The 25,267-nt window shown below is 44.1% G+C and overlaps 1 protein-coding gene across 1 annotated transcript in view; it reads left to right on the forward strand.

Annotated features, from left to right (window-relative positions):
- The window catches only part of RYR3 (ryanodine receptor 3), a 455,720-nt gene that overhangs the window by 350,918 nt on the left and 79,535 nt on the right, over window positions 1–25,267 (forward strand). The window contains exons 54-65 of the mRNA XM_045059588.1: window positions 768–857; window positions 1,868–2,014; window positions 2,224–2,286; window positions 3,705–3,780; window positions 3,900–4,023; window positions 6,780–6,895; window positions 7,444–7,511; window positions 8,443–8,564; window positions 13,498–13,547; window positions 14,140–14,200; window positions 16,893–17,131; window positions 18,774–18,855. Of these exons, the coding sequence (XP_044915523.1) occupies window positions 768–857; window positions 1,868–2,014; window positions 2,224–2,286; window positions 3,705–3,780; window positions 3,900–4,023; window positions 6,780–6,895; window positions 7,444–7,511; window positions 8,443–8,564; window positions 13,498–13,547; window positions 14,140–14,200; window positions 16,893–17,131; window positions 18,774–18,855 (1,238 nt within the window). The remainder of the gene's footprint in view (window positions 1–767; window positions 858–1,867; window positions 2,015–2,223; window positions 2,287–3,704; window positions 3,781–3,899; window positions 4,024–6,779; window positions 6,896–7,443; window positions 7,512–8,442; window positions 8,565–13,497; window positions 13,548–14,139; window positions 14,201–16,892; window positions 17,132–18,773; window positions 18,856–25,267) is intronic.

The following is a 25,267-nucleotide window of genomic DNA, read 5'->3' on the forward strand; positions in this document are numbered from 1 at the left end:
AAATTAGGGAAGAGATCTGGGCTGCAATCCTGATTTGAGATTAGGCCACCTGTGGACCGTGGGCCTGGATTACATCTACCAGGGAGGGTGTACCTTTGAGAAGGGACAGAAACTTGAGAAACATACACATTAATGCATGGGCTGAGGCAGAGCCTGAGAAAGAACATCCAGGAGTCTTTGAACTGTGAGGTTACGACAATTCAGGGGCTCTTACTTTCCTCTGTATCCCCAGTGCCAGGGTCAGAGTCTGGCATCTAATGTAGTAGACATTCAGCTGATGTTTGTTGAATGGATTTTGAAATTCTTATACTTCTATGATGCTAGAAGACCTGCCTTGCTACAATTGTTCCCTAGGGTTGGCAGACAAGCAATGCAAGTCAGGTCAGCCTCCTCCAAGCAGTGGGCAGTGGGACCAGTCCTCAGATGCCTTTAGCCTTGAATTCTTTCCTTGCCTGTGAACATGACACACTGACCTGAGAAGCATTGTTCTCAGGTCTTTTGAAACATCCTTCTGTCTGAAACACAAGCGAGTAAGCAGCGAGGACAGCTGCTGAAACAAGAAGAAATAAAGGGGGCAGAGTTCAAAATCCAGGGGGGCAGAGAGCTTAATGGCCTTAAAGGATCAATTAGACATTTTGGAGGGGAACTTTCAAGCTCTGTCACATCCCATTATTCCATTTGTTCAGTGAAAGTAGAAGCTGGGATTTGGGTCATATAGGAGGACTCTTTGGATGCCAAGGATATTTGAACTGAGAACATTTCTACAGAGTCAGAATGGATGGAAATATGGAATTTCCCTGGATGAAAATGTGAAGACCCATCCCCTGATAAGGCCTTTCAAGACATTAACAGAAAAGGTAGGAAACTCGCCTCTGGTAGCACTGAGTGGCCATGCTGATTGTCCTTACTTGAGAATTGTATCAGGTGGTCAGAGGAATTCAGGGCACATTCATTCTCAAGTTTATATAAACTCCTCAGAAACTCACCAGTGGGCAAGACCCTCAAGGACCGATTTCCAGGAGCCCATCCTCACGTTCTGTTCTTTGGCCCTGAGCACCCACCGGATGGAGAAGCACTGTTCAGCCCTTGGAGGCTGAGCCAAAATGCATTCGTAATTCACTTGCAACAGGACTAGGAAGGGCTTTTGTCAGACTGTTGACGTGGGGGATTTGGGGTTGGGGAAGCATTGAATTGCTGGAGAAAACTAAGCTAGAAATAACTTCCAATTGTGACAGATGAAGGGAGTAGAGAGAAGGACCCCTAGGGAAGTATGGACAGGTGTCTTTGAGATGATATTATTATTATTATTATTATTATTATTATTACTATTATTAAATCTGATTCAACTCAATTCCGAATTCCTATCTTGGTATCAATAAGAGTTCTTCGTAAGCTTTCAGCTTTATGTCACACATAAAGGATGGTATATGTATCTCTGTAGGTGTAGTGGCCATTTGTAAAATGGTGCAGAGCTCAAGAGAATTCTAAATCTAAGAAACTCTACTTGCCAAGCACAAAGGAGAGTTTTGTGCAGATGAATTCCCTCATGTCCCAACTGAAACAGTGACTAGAGCATGAGGAGTCACCCTCCTATTCTTGCTCCTCTTTATCCATAAACTGTGGATAATGTCTGGTACGTTTCCTCCAGAGGCAGGAGACTATAGGGTCTTGCACTTGGAAACGTTAGAAAGACTGACAATGACATGTTTCAGGTGAGATGCCGCAGAGGGTGTTTGGACCTAGTGAGAGAGGAGGCTGGAACCAGCTGCAACCATGTCCACCGTGGGGGCCAACTTTCCAGGGAGTCAGGCCTGTCACAGTGCAGGGGCGTGCTCTGCAAAGCTCTTCTGCCTGGATTTTCTTCCAGGAGAAGGAAATTTACCGCTGGCCTGCTAGAGAGTCCCTGAAAACCATGCTGGCTGTGGGCTGGTCTGTGGAGAGGACCAAAGAGGGAGAGGCCCTGGTGCAACAGCGGGAAAATGAGAAGCTTCGGAGCGTGTCCCAGACCAGCCAGGTATGACACCATGCCCAGGGCCAACACTGGGCCAGTGAGGAACCCCCAGAGAATCTGGGAAATCTGTCCCTGGTGTGTCAGGGGCGAGGACTACCAACAATGAAACCTGGGGATCTCTCGGGGATACGTCTTTGGTAGCTGAAGTCAGGATACTGATAAGAGTAAGGAAAATAATGGCAAACCCAGTGATTCTGCCTTTGCTTTCCCAGGGCAACAGCTACAGTCCTGCTCCCCTGGACCTCTCCAACGTTGTGCTCTCCAGGGAGCTCCAGGTCAGTGTTGGTGCTTCCAGAACAGTTTGCTTTCTAAAGCCCCCAAGTGCAGGACGTATTACCCTCCAAAGAGTTTTGTTCAAAAGGAGTGAGGAGGCACCTGGGTGGCTCAGTCGGTTGAGCATCCAACTCTTGATTTTGGCTCAGGTCATGATCTCATGGTTCGTGAGACCGAGCCCCACATCAGGCTCTCTGCTGACGGCATGGAGCCTCCTTTGGATTCTCTCTCTCCTTCTGTCTCTGCTTCTCCCTTGCTTGTGCTCTCTATCTCAAAATAAATAAATAAACTTAAAAAGAATCTTTAAAAAAAAATAATGACCCTAGGGAGAGAAGGGCTCTTTAAAAAATTAAAATAAATGAAAAAGGAGTGAGGAGAGGGGAGAAAGCCAACATGTCACCACTGAAATATCAGAATTGAAAAGAACCATACTGGGCAAGGGCCACAGGACAAGTCTCGGCTAGAATAAACCGGTTATCTAAGGAGGCCAGGCTTTGTACTTCTTCCAGGGCCATCATCACAGGTAATGACTCACTAAAAGGAGGAAGAAACTGCAAATTACTGTATCAACACACAGAACTAACAGCTAGGAGGAAAAAAAAAAACTTGGAACAAAACTAATAAGAGCTAGGAGAAAGCCTGTGGAGCAGCCGCCCCTGGGGTGAGGGTGACTTCCTGGTCCCAGCAGGTGCCGCCAGCTGCAAGGGCACTTGTATATCTCATGTCCTGTGGAAGATTCGCTTGAGTGCCCCGTGTTGGTGCAGAATTCAGGGGCGTACAACCAAGAGGATGAAATTAAAAGCCCCAAGCTGCCTCCTCCCATCCCTCCCCTCCCGCATACATCGGTGGCCAGGATTGGCCCCAACCCAGGGCAGATACTCCCCAGACAGCCCGTCAGACCAGCCCTTTGGACCTTGGAGAAAGTGTCTTTCCAACGTACACCCTTGATTCCAGGTCACTCTTTTCTGAGCCTTAGAAAGATGAACTCTCTTTGAACAATTGTATTTGCAGCCATTTTCTCTAAGATGTGATTATTTTTAGCCTGCTAAGGTAAGGGATTTGGGGGGATTCTGACACCCGCTGCCATCTCCCTGTTTCAGGTCAGGAGTAAAATGTCCAAGTCCTGCCAGAATGCAGTTTCAGATGGAAATGTGTGTGTCTCATAAATGCATCAGACTGCCAGGATAATAAGTTATAAGGGAAGGACAGAATTAGAAGCTGTTTTCTGTATGGAGGGGAAGCTATAAAAACTAATGAGGTGCATAAACACAGACTAATTAATGATGGGAGACACTTCGCGATGTGCTGTTAGCATTTGGTGGTGCTCAGTTCCCGAGGCTGCCTGAAACAGCCCAGCAGATATGGACCCATTTTTCTTCTTTGCTTTTGCTCTGACTGCTGTCTCTTTGGTGGGACACAGGGAATGGTGGAGGTCGTGGCCGAGAACTATCACAACATCTGGGCCAAGAAGAAGAAGCTGGAACTGGAGAGCAAAGGTGAGCCAGGTTCCCGGTGCCCCCTGCAGGAGGGGAGCTGGGGGTGCGGCAGGTACATTTTCCCAGAAGTGCAAAGGAAGGGCCAAAGAGTTGGTCATCTCTCACTTTCTTGTCCCCAGGTGGCGGCAGTCACCCTCTGTTGGTACCATATGACACCTTGACAGCCAAGGAGAAGTTCAGGGACCGAGAAAAGGCGCAGGACCTGTTTAAATTCCTCCAGGTGAACGGCATTGTGGTTTCTAGGTAAGTCATCTTCCAGGTGATGTTAGGGGGGCAGGGAGGACTTGTGGACGTGGTCTTTCCTTCCCTAGGTATTTAATCGCCTGTCTGCAAAACAGACGGGAGACAGGATAATGGTCAGTATTCTGAAATGAGAAAACTTTTATTGGGGAGCATGAAGCCATCTTTTCTGACCTAAACAGGACCAGTCAATATCAATTTTTAAAGCTCAGTTATAGCAAAGAATCATGACAAATTATACATGTACACCTTAAACATTTAATTTGAAATTGAAACATATAAACATGCATTCATTCACAAATCTTGTGCTATAGGCCCCCGAAGCTTCTCTTTGTATATATATTGTTTTATCGATTGGCCTTCTAAAGCATATCCATAGGGCATCGTCAGACCTTTGGGACTTGGGCTTCTTTGCAGAATGGCAAGAATTACGGCATATACAAAACCGTAGAAGTGCAGTATCTTCCAGATTTTTAAAAATGTCTATTTTTGGGGAGACAGAGCGTGTGCACACACAAGCTGGAGAGGGGCAGAGAGAGCAAGAGAGAGAAAGAGAGAGGGACAGAGACAGAGAATCCCAAGCAGGCTGTCAGCGCAGAGCCCAACGCGGGGTTCGAACTCCTGAACCGTGAGATCATGACCTGAGACAAAATCAAGGGTCAGACACTTACCCGACTGAGCCACCCAGGTGCCCCCTTATAGATTTTTTTTTTCAATTTCCTCTCTTGTCTTCTACAGCTAGTTATCTCGCTCATACCTATTTCAGAAACATGTATTTGGAAACACAGTTTCATGTCTGCAAAATGTGCAGCCTAGTTCTCACAGAATCAGCAGTTGTCTTCAAATTTCTATTTTGTTTTTGTTTTAGACAATATTTGATTAAAATTACATAAGAGCAATAGTGAGCAAAATGGACATAAACAGTCTTTGAACACAGAGAACAGATTCTTTGAAGACACAGCACCACTGAGGAGACTGAATGCATCAAGATTTCCTGAGTTTTTATCGCAAACTTGTGCTTGTCCGAATTATCTAGATGAGGATTATATATGAATAGGGTCTTAGCTGCTTGAACCTAGAACCTGTTTCCTCACTGGTCAGATGTCACTGGTGGGCTTTGCTCCTTAAGTCACGCTCGCTGAGTCCCTTGAAGAGAGACAAAACAAGCCAGGGTTCCTATCTGATACAGCCATTCCTTCTGAAAGAAATGTTTGCTGAGCCAACTGCTGTTTCTTGTTTTAGTCTCCTACAGAATTTTGCCACAGAGTGGCCAAAAAAAAGAATAATAATAAATAAAATAAAAAATAAAAACCCATACAAATATTTCTCTTGTAGCACCTATGAAAAAATAGCAAAACTTATTTGCCATATTGTGAAGCAGGAAAGGTCAGACAGCAGGAGACCACCTCTGGGGAAGCATTTGAGAAACACTCCCTTGGTCGTTTTAATCGTCTTCTTAACACCCAGAGGAACGTGCGCTGTGGTTTGCTGATAAATAACTTGCTTACAGAAATGAAAAATTCCTCTTTACCAGAACTAAAAAGGAAATCAAAGAAATAAGGGGGGAAAGGAAAAAGATGGTTGAACTCAGCAGACATAGCCTAGTAGCTGTTTACCATGCGCCAGCCCCTATGGAGGGCACTTGGGTGTGCAGGCAAGGAAGCCAGAGCCCTGTCAGTAAGGAGAACTCGTTTCCCGCTATCCGTATCTCTGACCTGCTCCATCCTCAGCTTCCCCATCATGCCACGGCAGCCCATTCTTCCTGGTGCTCAAGCCAAAAGCCTTGACTCCTCTTTTTCCCCCAACCCACATCCAGTCCTTCAGGACATCCTGATAGTTCTGCTTTAAATGATATTCAGAATGTGACCATTCTCACCCCTTCCATGCTGTTACCATCATTCCTGTAAGAGCCTCCTATCCAGGCACCTGCTTCAACCCTTGCCCCCCACCATCAGTTTTAAACCTAGCAATTAAAGTAATTTGTAATGTAAGTCATTCCTCTATCCAGAGCTTTCAGTAGCTTCCCATCTCAGAGCTAAAGCAAATTCTAAGGATGGCCCATAGGGCCCTAATGATTTATTAACCACCTCCTGTTTCTCTGACTGCCTGCTCACATCCATTCCATCCACACTAGCATCTGCCATATTCCTTCAGCTCGGCATGCATGTTCCTGCTTCAGGACCTTTGCACCACCAGTCCGTATGCCTGGAAAACTCCTTCCCCAGATGTCCATATGGCTCACCTCCTCACCTCCTTCAAGCCTTTACCCCAGTGTCATCTCCCAATGAAACCAGCACTGATGGCCCCATGTAACACTACAGTCTGCTTGCTCCCCCCTCTTGGGCCTTTTCATACTGCTTTAATCTTTCTTTTTTCACAAAACTTACTAGCTTCTAGCATTCCACATAATTTATATTTTGTGCTATATATTATTTGTTTCCCTTTACAGCTAGTCTGTACGTTCCATGGAGGCAGGGATCTTGTTTGCTTCTCCGATTTATCCCCAGCTCGATATTTGTTGAATGAATGATAAAGATATTTTGAAAAATCTTTTCAGACGTTATCATAGTGCAGGTATTGGGTGCTCATAAACTCAGGTTCCAAGTGCAAGGGGAATCAGTCAAATGACAAAGCAGGTCACTAGGCCAGAATAACCATTAACGTTTGGAAAGTAAAGTCAACACAGATAGGATTGCTGATGCTCCGAAGTCACATAGTCATCTCTGTTACTTCCTGGGATTTACCCATTTCCAACCTAGAGGTATGAAGGATATGGAGCTGGATGCCTCCTCCATGGAAAAGAGGTTTGCCTATAAATTTTTGAAGAAGATCCTGAAATATGTTGATTCCGCCCAAGAGTTTATTGCCCATTTGGGTAAGTATCATTGTGAAATATCCCCCAAATGTGTGCTTCCCTTAATATTTCATAATCTCAAAAAGAATGTGGTATTTCTTTATCAAGGGATGATGCTTTCATACTGTAGCTGTTTGTAATTCATTGAGACATCATAGGTTTTGGGGGGGAAACGGTGGCTAAGATTTTTGTCCCCCTCTTTAAAAAAAAAAGTCTGTTTCATCCTTGGTTTCAGGGTTTGAGCCACTTGTCATTTTTTTCATATAATTCATCCTATTTTAACTTTTCCATTATTTTGCTTTGTGACTGTGGGCATATGACTCAACCTCTCTGAAGCTGCTTTCTCATCAACAAAGTAGAGGAAAGGGTACTAAAACAGCTTAGAAAACTGACAGAAGAAACACCTAGACAACACAGCTATAAAGTACTTTGTAAAATACGAGATATTTTGTAAAAATGAAATGGCCTTTCTATGACCCTGAGGAAAGTTGCTCTGTTTGTAAAATGCTGTGGTTGTTTTTGTGTTTGTTTTAACTATGGCCAACTTTGTGTTACTTTTGTCTTTGTAGAAGCCATTGTCAGCAGTGGGAAAACTGAAAAGTCTCCCCATGACCAGGAGATCAAATTCTTTGCCAAAGTAAGTGATTTCCTGCATTTAACCAAATTACTGTCTTCTTAGAATCTGTACAATGTAGGGTGTCCGGTAAGCTAATCTAACAAAGATAGGCAAAACTCCACTGGCTTTGATGAGCTGGACATGTATTTCTCTGTTGTGGAACAGTCCGGGGGCAGGTAGGTCGACTGAGGTGGTAGGAAGCCTGGTCTTCTCCATGCCATCATCCAGGGACTCTGGTACTGTCCTCTCCTGGTGCTCCACCATCACCTCAAGTGTGATGTACGTCAATGGGATCCAGATGGGCTCACCTATGTCACATCGATGGGAAAGGGGAGGACAGGCCCCTTCTCTCTTAAAGATCTGTCCCATTGACTAGAACTCAGCTGTTCTAGCTTCACCCAGCCACCATGGAATCTGGGTGATGCATTCTGTAGCTGGGCGACCCCATGCCCACCTAAAACATGGGGGTTGCTATTGCTAAAAGAAGAGAAGGATGAATTTGGGTACCAGTGATGAGCAGTCTCTACCAAACAACCGTACTCAGAGGGCTGAATGCACATCAGGCCTTGGGATAACTGTGCCCGAGAGACATAAAGGCTCAAGGCTGAAAGTGGTAGGCCCTTCCCCAAGTGTCCCTGTTGGATGCCATGCCCAAGAAGTACCATGACCCACCAGACTATCCTGAAAAATACTGGCTCAGGGCCATTTGCATATTTCTCTGGACCCTCAGTCAGTCAGTGACCTTCTCCATTCCCATATCCCCAAGGCCTCTGGTTTGAGGTGTACAAGAGGAAAATGGGTTGGAAACTGCAATTCACCAGGTAGAGATTCCTGGAAATTCCAGGACCTGTGTTCAGAGGCTTTTTGCTCCCCGAAAATGAACTTTTTCAAAGGAACTGAAGGAGGGGCTTTGATGAACTTTCTAGAAGTTCATTTATGGTGGATTTTCCAGGTTCTCCTCCCGCTGGTTGACCAGTACTTCACAAATCACCGCCTCTACTTCCTGTCATCCCCTCTAAAACCCCTCAGCAGCAGTGGCTATGCCTCCCATAAGGAGAAAGAAATGGTGGCCAGGTGAGTCTACAAATGACAAGGTCATGGTGCTGGCGTGACCTATGTAAAACCCCAGATTCCTGGAGACTAAATGGCGAATCCTTCAGAGAAATGAACTGTGATCTGATGATTGGTAGCACAGAGGTTTTAGTTATCCTCCTGGTTTTGAAAGTAATTATATTCATACTTATCTGTGTATTATTTTGGCAACCAAGAGAAATGCACTGTTTGGATGTATCAGTAGGGCTTGGGAAAATTTTATATACTCAGATCAACTTTTATCCTGAAATAACATTTAGAAAAAGGCAAAGTCAATTCTGAAGCTTGGACAAGCAAACACACAACGTTGAGAAGAAACAAGATTAATGCTGGCTTCCATCCCATTCTTACAGGCTTTTTAAGTTTAAATTTGTTTTAAAGAATCAGATCTTACAAGTCTTATTGTGGATGATCTGATATTTGAAATCTAGAGCAACATAATTCAATTTAAATTCCTAATAGGAAAAAAAATGCATCTGGAACACCAGCTTTTGTCCTCATTCCGCTAGGTGTAACGTGTGGGTACCGCAAGGGAGAGGAGAGCAAAGGGAGTGCTTTATGAGCAGGCTAAAAGATGAATTCCACCGTGCCTCCGGTTTTCTCCGTATGTGATTTAGGATGACAAGGAATGGGTTAGACTTCTAAACGGCAGAGAGTTAAGAACTGTAACGGAATCAGTCAACCCTTTCCCTAGCAGCCACTGATGGTGAACAGCATACAACATACTTTAGAAAGGCCCAGCCATTAAATACCATCATCCTTGTGAGGATATTCAACCTTAGGATTTAGCTAACATTTATTAAACACAAGGCTAAGCAGTGAGATCATTTTTCATACTTACCCAAATGGGCTATAACTCTTGCAAATATCATTGTGAAACCTCACAGTATCCTAAGAACTGCCTGTATATGCTCTCCAATTTGCAGATAGGGACTCTGAGGTTTGGTCAGGTTCACGCTGGTGCCTGCAGTGACCCAGGTAGTAAGTGAGGGCAAGAATGAGAGTCGTCTCTATCCACGTTGAGTGCCATTTTTTCTGCACAGTCATTACTTAATTTCACTTAGTAAGAAAGGAGGAGCCCATGCTTTCAAAATGAGATACCCGTAGCGTCAGTTACCGACCAAAGACTTCCTAAATATTTTCAGGATTAGCTGGTGTATTTTGTAAGAAGGTAGAGAAATGAGAGGCAAAGTGAGATACTCTGATAATCCAACAGAGGGCAGGTGTGTCTGTCTTCTTCATCTATTTTTGTTAGATTATTAATTCATGGAAATGTAACATTTGTTCAGCCAGGCACCATTTGTCATGGCTGGAATACAACCTGGATCTGATCAGCCTTGCAAATAGCTTCCAAATCCATCGTGTCCTCGCTCCCCTCCCACAGAAGCGCTTGTGTCTGCACCAAATGCTTTCCACCTCCAGACCCCTCGTGTCCGCGTTCTTCACCTCTGCCTCACCTCTTCTGCATCTGGTGCCCTCCGCCAGTGCTACCACACACTCTCCCTGTGGTCCCTCTAATTTATCACTTGCAAATTCTGAGATGGGCAAGCACCTGGGGACTCTGGCCCCTCATAACACTGGCCTAAGGACTTCTACTTAAATTATGGGCCCACTAGGGGACAAGAGGGGGCCTTTGAAAACTTAACTGGCCTTGGTATGCCTGGGCAAGTGCTTCTGACAGCAAGGGGAGCCAGGTTAGTATTAGGATCAAACGACCTAACCATCTGGTTTAGTTTGAAAAATGTTGTTTTGGGGCACCTGGGTGGCTCAGTCAATTAAGCGGCCGACTCTTGATTTCAGCTCAGGTCATGATCTCACGGGTTCGTGAGTTCAAACCCTGTGCTGACAGCCTGCTTGGAATTCTGTCTCTCTGCCCCTCCCCAGCTCGTGCACATAGGTGCACACGTGCGTGCGAGCTCACTCGCCCTCTCTCAAAATGCACTTTTTAAAAATAATGTTACTTCGTACTGAGCATGAGTCCACTTTGAAGCATTTCACCAGAAATATCTGAGTTTATCAGCCCCTAATTCTAATTCTAAAAAGTAAGAGGATCTTGTGATAACTGTCTGCTTACAGGTGAGAAAAGTGATGCCCAGAGCAGCTAAGTGGCTTCACCAGGGCAGCCCAACTAGTCAGAGTAGAGCCACGACACTCATGTTCCTTCAAGCTATCCCCCTCCCCCAACTCCATGATTTTTTTTTTATCAAATACATATGTCTTTAAAAAATGGACACAATGAGGGGAGCCTGGGTGGCTCAGGTGCTTAAGCATCAGCCTTCGGCTCAGGTCATGATCTCACAGTTTGTGTGTGTGAGCCCCATGCTGGGCTCTGTGCTGCCAGCTCAGAGCCTGGAGCCTCCTTCAGATTCTGTGTCTGCCTGCCCCTCTCTCTCTCTCTCTCAAAAATAAATAAACATTAAAAATTTTTTTAAATGGGCACACTGAAGGGTGCCTGACTGGCTCAGTCAGTTGAGTGTCCGGCACTTAATTTCAGCTCAGATCATGATCTGATGGTTCCTGAGTTTGAACCTCGGGCCAGGCTTTCTGCTGTCCACACAGAGTCTGCTTGGGATTCTCTGTCTCCCCCTCTCTCTGCCTCTCCCTCCCTTGCACACGTGTGCCCTCTCTCTCTCTCTCTCTCTCAAAAATAAACATTAAATTTATTTTTAAGTGGACACAGTGAGGGGCACTTGGGTGTCTCTGTCTGTTAAGCATCAGGCTCTTGATTTCAGCTCAGGTCATTATCTCATGGTTGGTGAGATCGAGCCCCACATCTGTACTGACAGCATGGAGCCTGCTTCAGAATCTCTGGCTCTCCCTCTCTTCTCTCTCTCTCTCTCTCTCTCTCTCTCTCTCTCTCTCTCTCAAAAATAAACTTTTTTTTTTAGAAGTACACACAATGAGAAACACAAAAAAGCAGTCCGTTATTTAATTTCATATTAGCAGTCTGTCAGATTTCTATTAACTTACTCTGAGTTCTCTGAAGCACTAGGCCAGGGTTTCCAACTTATTCCCACTGCAAAAACAGATGACTAACCACAGGGGAACTTTGGCTGCGATTTTCTAGTCGACAGCCCAGTAGACTCAGGGCATTAATTGAAAGCCACTTAAAGGTGAGCAAGTCTGTGTTATTTTTTTTAAGTTTTTATTTAAATTCCGGTTAGTGAACCTACAGTGTCATGGTAGTTTCAGGTGTACAATATAGTGATTCAGCACTTCAGTACATAAAGGCGAGCAAGTTTTGATCTCCACCGACACTCAGGATGTGTTTCTTCTCTGTTTGAGCTGTCCCCGAAAAGACTTCTGCCCCTGTTGTGGGTCAGAGAGCCCGTGACAAGCTATGAGTGAGAGGTTGGGAAGGACTTCAGCTCAATCTCACCTTGGAAGCCCTTGGCCTGTATCAGGTGTTTTTATTCTAACTTCCCTTTTCTGTTCCACCAGGAAGGACTGCTTTCTCAAGGGACTACAAAGTTCTTGTCTAGCTGTGCCACTGTCACATAGTGTCAGAATTCTGAGTACTCTCTCCCCAAGAACTACTGGCAGTTCAGGCCAAATTACAGCTGTAGTGGGCAAGGGTCCATCCATGGCATATTCACATACGTTTATGGAGCTTTTTTTCTAACTGCACAGGGCTCTCTGCTAGATACCATGGAAAGTAAAATGATAAGATACAGCTGGACCTCCAAGGGGTTCTGGGGTAGAAAAGATGGGTGAAAGGGTGGAGTAGGGTCAGAAAGCACAAAAGCATAGTAGATGGGCTTTCCTAGCTTCCCGGGGCACAGTGAGGACAGCTACTCGGTCAGGCCCACAGACTGATAGGAAATGACAGAGGAAAGCAATATCCTAAAATGTTTTTATTCAACATCATATCCCCCTGTGCCTGAACCATTAATTTTCTTCTGTTCCCACCTTCTTCCCCACCTCCCAGCTAAAGCCTCACACCCCCAGAGAAGGCTGCAAAATGGTTTGCAATCCATTGCAACAGTGGGAAAAGCATGATCCCTTTCAGAACCCTCATTTACTCCTGGATGTCCTACAAATGGATGTTTCAGCACATGGGACTGTATAGCAAGAGGTTGTTGGCAGTAACGTTGTTACTGCAAAATACTCTAGTTGTTGCAGAAGGATTATTTTCTTTGGGGCGGGGGCTGCCTCCAAGGTGCCTTCATGACTGTCCCACAAGACAGTGGGAAGCATACATTTCTCTTTTTTTTTTTTTATAATTTATTGTCAAATTGGTTTCCATACAGCACCCAGTGCTCATCCCAACAAGTGCCCTCCTCAATTCCCATCACCCACTTTCCATCAATTCCTCTCCCCCACCCCCCATCAATCCTCAGTTTGTTCTCGGTATTTAAGAGTCTCTTATGGTTTTCCTCCTTCCCTCCCTGTAAGTTTTTTTCCCGCCTTCCCCTCCCCCATGGTCTTCTGTTGAGTTTCTCAGGTCCGACATATGAGTGAAGATATATGGTATCTGTCGTTTTCTGCCTGACTTATTTCACTTAGCATAACACTCTACCCTGTGATCCAGCAATAGCACTGCTAGGAATTTACCCAAAGGATACAGAAGTGTTGATGCACAGGGGCACTTGTACCCCAATGTTTATAGCACTTTCAACAATAGCCAAGTTATGGAAAGACCTAAATGTCCATCAACTGACGAATGGATAAAGAAGATGTGGTTTATATATACAATGGAATACTATTTGGCAACGAGAAAGAATGAAATCTGGCCATTTGCAGCAACATGGATGGAACTGGAAAGCATATGTTTTTCTAGTGTGGTCCACAGTGCATCTTGCTCAAGGGTCGTTCTGTGCTCTTTGTTTTAAAGTGTGGGGGCCTGGGGTAGGGAGGGTACGAGTAAGACCTTGGATTTCTGTGCCTTTCCTACTCGCCTTCTTTTCTGCTTCAGCCTGTTCTGCAAACTCGCTGCTCTTGTTCGACACAGGATTTCCCTCTTTGGTAAGTGAAGAGGAGTATTGCTCAAAGCCTCACTCCTCCCTGTAATTATCCTTCACTTGCATTTTGCCTTTATTTCCGGTGCCTACAGACAACCTGAGCCTTAGGACTAAGGTGTCACCTAAATTTGCCATAGAAAATTGATCTGAAGTATGATAAATGACCTCTCTACCCCTACAACAGCTCAAATTTTCCACACCGATGAATGTTTTAAGCTCTGCCTCTAACATCCATCAAACAGTGTGTGTGTCAGGCCAAAGATAAATGCATTGTCCCAGCACATAGGTCTGGCACTCTTAGTGTTGATGGTTAATTATGCCGGGATGTGGTTTGTGCATATTGAGAAGATTGCATTTAAAAGATAGGCTGGGGGCACCTGTGTGGCTCAGTAGGTTGAGCGTCTGACTTTGGCTCAGGTCATGATCTCATGGTTCGTATGTTCAAGCCGTGCATCGGGCTCACTGCTGTCAGTACAGAGCCCGCTTTGGATCCTCTGCCCCTCTCCTGCGTATGCTCTCCCCCAAAATAAATAAACATTAAAAAAAAGACAGGCTGAAGGGTTTGGGGAGTCACCAGTGATATTTTTTTGTTCCAGGAAGTGATTCTACTACAATGGTGAGCTGTCTTCACATCTTAGCTCAGACACTTGACACAAGGTAAGTCTGCCCAGTTTTTTTCCAGTAGTTTCTCCAGACTCCCTCTGTGACCCTCTCTCCTCACTTATTGTACAGAAGAGGAGATGTGCCACAGCTCTGCAGGAGCTGAGGAGAGGGAGGGGAGACAGGGAAGAGATGAATCTTCACCTGACATTAGCACTCTCCATCTTTCAGTTCACATGATGGAGGGCCACTGTCAGGGCGTGTACCACACGCTAAAAGCTGAGCATTTGATCAATTCTTGTCTTCTCTTCCTGAGAAGTTCATCTTTCAGAAGATAAAGTATATAATATAGCAAAGTGCCGCTTTGTACCTCATTATCTACAAAAAGGGAAGAGCTGCCTGATGGGTGGCGAGGCCCCAAGCATCCTGGGAGAAGGGAACCATAACACTCAGAATCCAAAGCAGCCAAGCAGGGGAATGCAGGGGATGTGTGATAAAAAGATCAGAGGCAAAGACAGGTTTAAACCCATGACCTGAGGGTCTTGCAGGAAAGATGGCTGAAAGGGAAAGGAGATTTTAACAAACGTACATGTAAGTTCTGGTAATATAAACATAAATGATCTAACAGCGCCTGGGTGGCTCAGTCGGTTAAGCGTCTGACTTGGACTCAGGTCATGATCTCAGTCTGTGAGTTCGAGCCCCATGTCGGGCTCTGTACTGACAGCATGGAGGCTGGAGCCTGCTTCCGATTCTGTGTCTCCCTCTCTCTGCCCCTCCCCAGCTCATGCTCTGTCTCTCTCTCAAAAGTAAAACATTAAAAAAAATTTTTAAACATAAATGATCTGATGAGATGAAAAGGAGAAGTAGTAGGAAAGACAGGGAGCTTTCTTGAACACACTCTTTGAGTAGAGCCCTTGTCAAAGTTGGGAGGATGACACACTTCCCAAAACAATATGAGGAAGAGAGAAACCAACTAAGAGAGTGGCCACAAGATGAAAATCTACTACAAACTAAGACTGGTTATCAAAAAAACGTTAAGCTGGGGCGCCTGGGTGGCTCAGTCGGTTGGGCGTCCGACTTCGGCTCAGGTCATGATCTCGCAGTCCTTGAGTTCGAGCCCCGCTTCGGGCTCTGTGCTGACAGCTCAGAGCCTGGAGCCTGTTTCAGATTCTGTGTCTCCCTCTCTCTCTGACCCTCCCCCGTTCATGCTCTGTCTCTCTCTGTCTCAAAAATAAATGAAACGTTAAAAAAAAAGCGTTAAGGATAATTAAAAGCGATTTTAGGGGTCTAAACCCTAGAAACAAACATGGAGGTATTAGGACAGTGCAAGTTTGCAGATCAGACCAAGGCACCCCAGGGGACTCAAATTCTGTGCACCTGAGATGAGGAATCTTTATTTCCAGAAGCACGTGGACTGCCTTTGGGAGAGTACCCCCCCCCTTTTTCTCAATGCAGGTCAGCGTGTTTGATAATCATTCCTGACAAAAACCCAAGACTAGAAAGTTAGAAAGATAGCTCGTGAATCCTTACAGGCCAGGAGCAAGTCTCGCTTACCTCATTTCTTTCTTCTTCTTTTTCTGGTTAGCGGTGGGGGAGCGGGGGGCTAGGACAGATGATGATCTTGAAAATGCTGGAGATAAAAAGCATCTGTCCTTGAAGCAAGCCTGTCATAATCTTGTGAATAAGATGCTGAAATACGGAGGGGCACCTGGGTGGCTCAGTCGGTTAAGCATCCAACTTCAGCTCAGGTTATGATCTCACAGTTGTAGGTTCAAGCCCCATGTCAGGCTCTGTGCTGACAGCTCAGAGCCTGGAGCTTGCTTCAGATTCTGTGTCTCCCTCCCTCTCTCTCTCTCTCTGCCTGTCCCCCGCTGATGCTCTGTCTCTCTCCCTCTGAAAAATTGGGAAGCATTTTGTTCACTGTCATGCCCAAGTATTAACAGGACAGGAGCAGGATAGTCGATGCCAAAGGAGATGGTGACACCCTTTCTACTGTAGTTGCTGTCTGTCATAACCTTGATGTCCTTAAGCTAACGGCCATTTGCATCTGTGTCCCCAAACAGCTCCTGGTACAACCATTTTCTACTGTTCGCTTCTGGGGTGACGTAGTGCAGGATTCTACAAATAAGGTGTCGCTGTCCAAGTGCACTGTACCGGCATAGAGAACACTGCTTTGTTTTCCACGGTTGTAGAGAAAACTAGGGGGAACTTTTGTTGTGTGGAAAAAAAAAAATGTCCTTCTCCAAGCTAGGACATCCCTGCTAGCTAATAGAAATGTAAGCTTAAGCTGAGTTATTTCTTTGTTCTGAGAGGTCCTGCATCATGGGAGAGCTAATATTTCTTTCCTTAAAGAAGTTGCTCATCTCCTAGTGAACTGTAAGAAAAACTCACCTCTCCTTCCTTACAATTAGAAATTTACAGAGGAATATAGCCTGCTGGGACATTCTATTAATAGCAAGTGACCAAAATCAGTTTCTTTCTAAACTCTCCTCCACATCTTCCTGAAGAGTCGAGTGCCAACTCCCTCCAACAGACAACACTGTCCAGTTGCTAGCCCCCTTTGGGATTGTGTGACCCAGCTTGCTTCCTGGATGCTAACTGCTCTCTCCTCTTCCCCTGACTCCATGTCGGTCAGGTGACTGGGGTGTCAAATGTCTGCCCAGGTTAAACTACAAGTCACCTGTTTCAAGAAGGGGGTCGGCCAGAGGTTAGGATTGTGCTTTTGGTTTTGAACATTGTTTGCTTACAGGACTGTCATGAAGTCAGGCTCAGAGCTGGTGAAGGCTGGGTTACGAGCTTTCTTTGAAAATGCGGCGGAAGACTTAGAGAAGACTTCGGAAAATCTGAAGCTCGGGAAGTTTACGCATTCCAGAACACAGATTAAAGGCGTGTCTCAGAATATTAACTATACCACGGTGGCTCTGCTCCCCATCCTGACGTCCATCTTTGAGCATGTTGCTCAGCATCAGTTCGGGGTGGATTTACTCTGTAAGTCAGATTGCCATCTATTGTGGATTTATATGCACATGGCTCCAGATAAAAAGGGTGTGTGACTCATTTGCTTGAATTAACCTTAAAAGCGGAATCGAGGGGCACCGGGATGGCTCAGTCGGTTAAGCGTTCAGCTCTTGATTTCAGTGCATGTCATGATCTCACAGTTTGTGGGTTTGAGCCCTGCATTGGACTCTGCTCTGCTTGGGTTTCTCTCCTCTCTCTCTGCCTCTCCCCACTTGCGCACATGCTCGTTCGCTCTCTTTCTGTATCTCTCAAAATAAATAATCTTCAAAAAAAAAAAAAGAAAGAAAGTGGAATAGAGATAATTATTCCATACTTTCTTCTTCTTGGGTTTAAAAATGGAGTAATAGGTACTTACAGGGGCAGAAATCCCCCAATTTGAGTATATAATATTTCATCTTTTTCCACTGTTATTGAGGACCAGAATTTTCCACCCACTAGCTTAGCTGTCAGCCGTTGTGTTCCCACTTAATTTGAAAAGGTTATCTGAGTAATCCAGTAGGGGATATAGGTTTGCTCCCAGGGTTTTTCAGATACCAAATTTCCTGTTAAGAAGCCCTAATTTATTCATTGGATACCAGGAGCAAAGGAGAGCTGCTAACATTTCATTATCTGAGCCTTCAGAAGAGACCATAGTCGGCTGGTTTTATTTCAGTTTGCATTTAGTACCACATATAGACCCTTAGTGCAAATACTCTGCCACCAAGCTTCAGTTTCACACTTTAAATGTTGGCGCATGATTTAATTCAATTTAAACAGTTGTCCATAGCCAAGGCTATGACTTCTATATCCCTGAACAACTAAAAATCAGTTATTTCCATGGAGGAGGGCAAAGGAATAGGGGAACATCCAAACTCATTATTTCACGTCATGGAAACAATGCATTTACTTGTTGAAATTTTTAAATTAAATTAGTTCTCATTGTGTTCATTTAGTCCCTGCCTTATTATGAGTTCCAGGCGTTAAAGGAGCATGTAGCCTATAGATTAAATTCTGTGGATTCCTAAATGGAACATACCCTTCCCTCAGGAAACCTGGCAAAATCGTGCTGTGATTGAACCGTTTTGTGAAAAATGTCCATCAGAGAACTTACGCAGGTGGACATGAGAAACATTGCTCTGTCTCTAAAGAGGTCAGGATGTTCTGCCTACCTTCCTAGGAAATTGACAAAAGGCTCATTCAAACTTCAGACTTCTTGCATTCTTCCTTTCCAAGAAAGGAAATATTGTTATGTGTAAAATTTAACCATAGTGTCTCCCTCTTTTGGGGAAAAAAAAAACCCTTGTGGATCTCCTTGGTCAAATGATTTCTTTCCCTGGAAGCAGTGTGATTCATATCAAAAGCCCCCAAAGGAAGTGGGATGGCTCATTGGAGGGTGTTCTCCCTGTCAGTGGGTTCTCTCTCCGTTCAGTAGCTACCATTTGCTGGAAAGGGCTCTATCGTGTGTCTGGGGGGGGGGGGCGGTGAGGGCCGGGGGTGGGGGGCACATGTGCATGTGCTTTAGCTCTTGGGTGATGCCAGCACATTCTTTCTGTCGGTGGACCCTTTCCATGTGCTGGAGGTGAAGAGCTGGGATTGAAGCCTGGAAGTGACTGCTCGTGTTTGTTCTTTTCAGTAGGTGATGTGCAGATTTCATGTTACCACATACTCTGCAGTCTCTACTCCCTTGGGACCGGAAAGAACATCTACGTTGAAAGGTAATTAGTGAACAGAAGAGGCTGACACATTTCAGGGCTTAGAAAAATGTTACTTACGGGCTTGAAACCCTTAATAGCATCTTTTTAATACAGCAAAGTCAAAATGCTCACTGAAACAGGATGGAGATTTTGAGCCCAGGCCATTCAGTGTTTATGGCTATATTAAGAAACATAGGAAGGCTTTTGAGATTTATGACCTCTGTGAAGATTTGTTAAAAAAGAGAACCACAGGCCAAAATTGGTATTAATTGGGCCAAGCCAAAGCACCAAAAAGGGCTTACTGCCTAACCTAATTGCAGTTTCAACGTCCCACAGAAATATAAATCTTAACTTGTAAGTCAGGAGTTTCTTTTTTTCTTTTTTTTTTCATTTTTGATTATTCAGTTTATTCATCTATAAATGAGAAAGATCCTTACAGTTTTGCTTTTAAATAACAGAATACATAGAGTGTCCTTAGACCGCCTATGGTCAGGTAGGGTCCGCCCTCTACTATGGAGGCCAGGAGGTAAGGTATGTGTCCCCAGCCTCTTGGCAATTTGTTATGACTGACAAGCCTCAATTCGTTCTACTTTGGTAGTTAGGGTTATCCACCCAAGTTCGAGATGTGTATGCTGTTTTCAGTCCTCTGGCTCTGAAATACTCCACCACAGCTCATTAGTAGCATGCATTGTTTATGCCTTTACTGTCTTCACCCCTGCGTACAGTTTTCTTAGGAAGCTCAGCATTCCAGGGTGTACCAAGAGAGGGGTTTAAACCCCTCTTGCCACCCTTTTGTAAGTCAGGAATTTCTGATAGGTGCCCATGAGGTAATCAGTCACAGGGGCCCTCTCCATACCCTAAAGGAAGATGAGGTAAACTGTGTGGTAGGACCCCTGCTCTTCCCCTTAAGGGAAAGTTTCTAGCCTGGAACAGTCTTTTTGTTTTTTTTGTTTTTTTTTTTTTTGCTTCTAACTTTGTTGTCCCATCCTTCTTCCTTCCTATAAAAACTCTCCATTTTGTACCATCTCCTCCAAGCACCCCCCAGCACTTGCTAGCTAGGATGTTGCTAGCTAGGATGATTCACTTAAGCCAAGGAGATCTTCAGATTTACTCAGTTGAATTCTGTTTGTTTTTGGTTTTGGGTTTTTTTTTTTTTGTAACAGATAGCTAGTCAGTGTATGTGACTGGAGACACAATACTATATAGCCAAGCTAAATCATGTGCTAGTGACCAAAAAACATTGAAGAAATGTCTCTTTCTTCATAATCACAGCTTCCAAATAGCTTCCAGAGTTCCTGTGGTTAAAGCTTGCAGAAAAGCTCAAGGGACAGGAGGCTGTTACTTTCGTGTTGAATGAGTTTCTCTGTGATACAACCGTGGACCTTTACTGTTCACGGCTGCCAGATTAGCTATACTTTTAAACAAGGGCACATTTTGGTAGCAGAAATGCTATTCAGAAATCTTGAACAAGCTGATCTGCAGAGATGCTGGGGTTCCAGCTTTGCTTGCCCAAATATGCCCAAAGCAGTGGAGGCCTTTGGTGACCCCCTGGTTTTTAGCATTAAATGCTCCGTGTTGTGTTGTTCCGTTTCAATCCACGGGGATTAGAAGGATCAACACAGTATTAACCAAACTCTCGACTTAGTCTTATCCTTAGAAGACTTTTTTCCTTTCAAACATGCTCTGTCACATCATGCACTAGTGACAAAAAAAAAATGTTGAAGAAATGTCTATCTTCATAATCACAGCTTTCTTTTTTTTTTTTATTTTTTTTAATGTTTATTCATTCTTGAGAGACAGAGCATGAGTGGTGGGCGGGGGTGGAGCAGAGAGAGAGAGAGAGAGAGAGAGAGAGAGAGAGACAGGGAGACACAGAATCCGAAGCAGGCCCGGAGGTTTCAGCACAGAGCCCAACACGGGGCTTAAACCCACAAACCGTGAGATCATGACCTGAGCCGTAGTTGGATGCTCAACCGACCGAGCCACCCAGGTGCCCCAAGAATCACAGCTTTCAAATAGAGTCCAGAGTTCAAGAAATTAATTGAAGAACTAACGACCACTTATTTTCATTATGATTTTCATCCCCAGTTACGTAGCTTTCCTTACGGATTTAGAGAAGACATGCATAGTTTTGTTAGTTAGGAATAGGACCTGGGAAGACAAAAGTTTTAACTAGATTTTATATCTCATCAACAAGAGAATAAAAAAATACTTTCCACTTAATACTGAATTTCACCTTAAGGAAGGTATCCTTAATTCTTTGTTCTGTTGAGGATTTGTAAATATTTTCTCAATACTTTTTCTTACTCTCTCCAATGATATGTGTGTGCATACATACATCTGTCTGCATTCATGTTTCTTGGTACACCTTTTTGAAAAGCTAATGCATTATTCTCTTACAAAAAGTCAACTCTGAAATGTCAGGCCAGAAAAAGGCTGCTTTTCATGATGTTTTATACTTGATCTGTTACAGTCTTACTGCATATCTGCTGCCTCTAGCATTGTGAATATCGGTGCCGGACTTTTATACTCCATGTTAGTAGAAGCCATTTCTAGAGGAAGACCCTAGGTGAAAGCAGACCCCCTTCCTCTTGGTTAGCAGAGCAGCTAAGGAATTGAACATTTAAAATCCTAGAGTTGTGATGCCATCACTACGAATGACTGTTATTTACTTTCTTATATTGTGAAAGTAAGACATACTTGTTTAAAAAAAAAATCTAACAGTACTGAGTATATAAAGGTAAAAGTCTACTGTTTTTCTTACTCCAGACGACCTTCCCCAATACACACACACACACACACACACACACACACACACACGGATCCAATTCCCAGAGGAAAGCACTATTAACAGTTTGGTGTTTGTCATTCTAGATATTTTCTACACATGTACATTCTTACGTATATGAGATCATGATATCCATACTTCCCAACTTTGTCCCATTGGATGAAACTAAAAACTGAATTCCCAACTCCTATTTTTAGATTTATCATTTAGATAAAATAATCATTAACTTTTTACCTTAAAAAGGTAGGCAAATTTAGTACACTCACATCCCTGCCTACCTTCCCATCCTTTCTGCCTATTTTGCTGTATAATTTCTCACAGTTACATGCTATTCTAGGACAAATATTCCCTGAGTTGTTTACCTTAGTTTGTATTTAAATGATTCATTGAACAGCCAATCCTTTTGAACCATGACTTTCCCATTCCTAAATTTTTATTTTGGTTTTTGTCTCTTGGCCAGTTTTATCGTTAAGTACTTATTTCTGTAAGAGCTGTTAGTCTTGAATCCTCGCATATTTTAGAATACTACCCTTTGACTTTGTGAACAGTTTTCATGGTATAAAATCCCTGAGTCATCATTTTTTTTCCCCTCAGAAGTATGTAGACTTTGCTTCCTTGTGTTCTGACCATGTTCCCTGAACCGGGTGATTTATTGACTTACACATGACTGCAATGGGAGAGGAGAAGCTGACCGTTCACTGGATTCTTTCTGGAGCCTCAAAGCTCATTAAGTTCCTCTAATATGTTCCAGGATGTGTTTATTCTAGATCAGTCCCCTCTGCTTTTCCTCAGAACTTAATATGCCTCACAAGTGGGTCTTGCATTACTTACAAATTTTTCACTTTATTATGTAAGCACAGGGAGGTTTTTCCTAGCTGTTATTCAGGAAGAGATCGTGTGTATTTATTGCCTTTTTCCTTCTCATTTTCTCCCAAGTAACTTTGAGCTGGTTGCTCTTTGCTGTTTGGTGTTTGTAAGATAATTTCTCAAACTTTCTCCACATTCCTGACTCTGTTCATTTGCTTCGTTTCACATGAAGTCGAGGAGTGAATGGGGAAGAAACCTCATACAGCTTCAAATCTGACAAACAGGTTCAGGACTCTTTCTCACTCTACCCCCAGTGCCTTTAGCTCTAGAGTGCTTCCACCCCTAGCCTTTGGTGTCTCCCCCCAACAAAAGTAAGTAAGAGGCCCAGGTAAGAGGTCACAGGTAAAATTTTTAGTGCATCCTGTAGACGTAGGACTTTTGGGTAGTCATTTAATGTAGAACACCTACTATGTACAGTAGCAGACTTGGGTCAGCAGCTACAGAACAGGTTACTTCTCACTCTTCCACTCTACTTCCCCGCCAGTGGCTTTTCCAGGCTAGGAGCCCAGGTCACAGGAATGGCAAGTGGCATGTACACACTTCTTTCCTACTCTGCCCTGCGTCACTCTGCAGTATGAACCTGGCCCAACACACCCAGCAGGTGTCCCAGGGCTTGCTCACCCCCTTAATCCTAATTGTTTCAAGCACAAGTTCATATTCTGGACTCCTCAGAATCCCCATATTTACTTCCAGAGACTTCTATACTCTGTTGTTAGTCCAGAAAGTATGTTTCAGTTTCAGAGTCCTCACCTGATTTGGTCTCTACTTTGTGACTTGACGTTAATCACACATTTTCTAATCTCAGCATGGATTCAGATTTCTTCCCATTTCTCTGCCACCTTTTGCTGAAGTTTCCTTGGCTAATGAATGTGGCAGGGTTGCAAGGGAACCATTAAATATTTGGTTTCCAGCTATAGCTTGAGTGTACATTGTGGATGGAAGATTCTAGGCACCTCAGTGATAGTTTGATTGTAAAGAGGAAAAAGGCATTGAAACACAATAGAGACCTTTCTTTTCGAATAGTTTCTAATTGAGACAATATGAGGTCACTGACAAGCCATCTTCAACAAATTTTCAGCAAAGGGCCAACGCTCTTCTGCTTTTAACTATGGAGAATATTTGCCTTCTTTGATGTGGAGATACTTTGACTAATCACAGAACATTGGAGGGGAGTTGGTCAAGAAAGGAAACTTGGAAATCAATTTAAGCATCGCATCTCCATTTTATTTCAAATGAAAACTGTGTTTTTTCCCTTCACACTTGAGAGAGATTTTTTCCTTCCTGCCCTTCCCCATTTGACCAATTGGTTCTGACCAAACACTGCACACCTTCCCTAAACCTCTGAGGAGACTAGTATTGCTGTTCTAGAACCGTGGCCTGCCTCCATGTTCTGTCCCTCTGCTACATATCATTTCCTCTCCTTAGCACCCTTGGGAACATACACGAAGGAACTTTCTAAACTGTAAAGCTCCAGATATGTGCAAGGCATAATTCTTATTACCATGATAACTTTGGCTCTGCCTGGATCCCTAACAATAGACATTTGAGAGGCAAGATCTGGACCCATGGAAAATAAAATCAAGAGACTGACGAGGAGAGCCTGCAACTTAACAAATTAGAAAGTAACAAACATTGAAATACAAATTGCACTCTGTTTAATCTGACACCATTGACCAAGTTCTATATGAAAAATACTGTACTGGGCAGTAAGAACTGAAGGGGAAAGAGAAAGAAGGTTCCATATCCAGTGAACAAATTCTTCAAGTAGACCCTTTGGTTGCTCTGTAGATGCTTCCATAGCTCATGCTCTGCTTGGTCCATACCCACCCTTCCCCCTGTGGCAGTGGGGGGGGGGGGGCACTAATGACTGGAGAAGCATTATAACAGCAGGACTTTGCTCAGTCCCTCTAGGAGTGTGGGGGCCAATGTCATTCACTCTGTTATTTCAAAGCCTGCAGCATTAATTGGCCAACTTCTGGGCTTTACGTTTACAGAACTTTTAACAGCTGACCCAGGAGACCTGGTGTTTATCCTCCCTGTTAGCTGAATGGCTAATTAGCATCATTGTGTGCCCTAGACTAGAAAATGCCCTGTTGTGAGCCTTGTTGAGGCTCAGGCTTGTCAGTAATTAATATCAGAGAACACAGGGAATGCATGTCCCCGAGGCGGCATAACACTGGAAAACTGTCTTTTGCCCCAAGGGTTCCTTTGCCAACAGGCTAACTTTCTAGAAATCTACTTTTGTGAGATCAGGACTTTTTTGATGAGAGAAAGAGAAAAGAGAAGAATGATGGGTCAAGTTATCACCAGGGCAGCTGAGGACCAGCTGTTTTCCGAGGTTCATCTTGCTGGGCCAAGTAGACTTTGTGCTCAGATTCGACTTTACCCCTTGTCATCCTGATGCTCGCCCAGATTTTCTTTCATCACTGCTCTCCCTGTGGTGTTTCTTTCACCTTCATGGTTTGTCACCTTATTTCCTCCTCCTCTTCCTCGAAAGGCAAGACTGAGGAAATTGAGTATTTCTCCTCAGTGGCCGCTGTGGTTGGTAGAAACAGTGAGGCTTTTAATTGAAAAGCACGGCCACCACTTGCGTATCCTCATAGTTGATATACCCAGGCCCTTGCTCCCCTCAGTTATCACTCAGGCTGCTGGTCGTTGAAGCCTGAAGGTAAAATGATGCCCTTCTTCTTGGGCCTGTCCACCATCTTGAGCTCAGCAAAGAAGAGAAATAATGGGGGAAGAAGTGGTAGTGAGAGGGAGTGCAGGCTGAGGGAAGAG

This window comes from Felis catus, chromosome B3, assembly GCF_018350175.1.
Source record: "Felis catus isolate Fca126 chromosome B3, F.catus_Fca126_mat1.0, whole genome shotgun sequence".
In the NCBI taxonomy this organism is placed as follows: Eukaryota; Metazoa; Chordata; class Mammalia; order Carnivora; family Felidae; genus Felis; species Felis catus.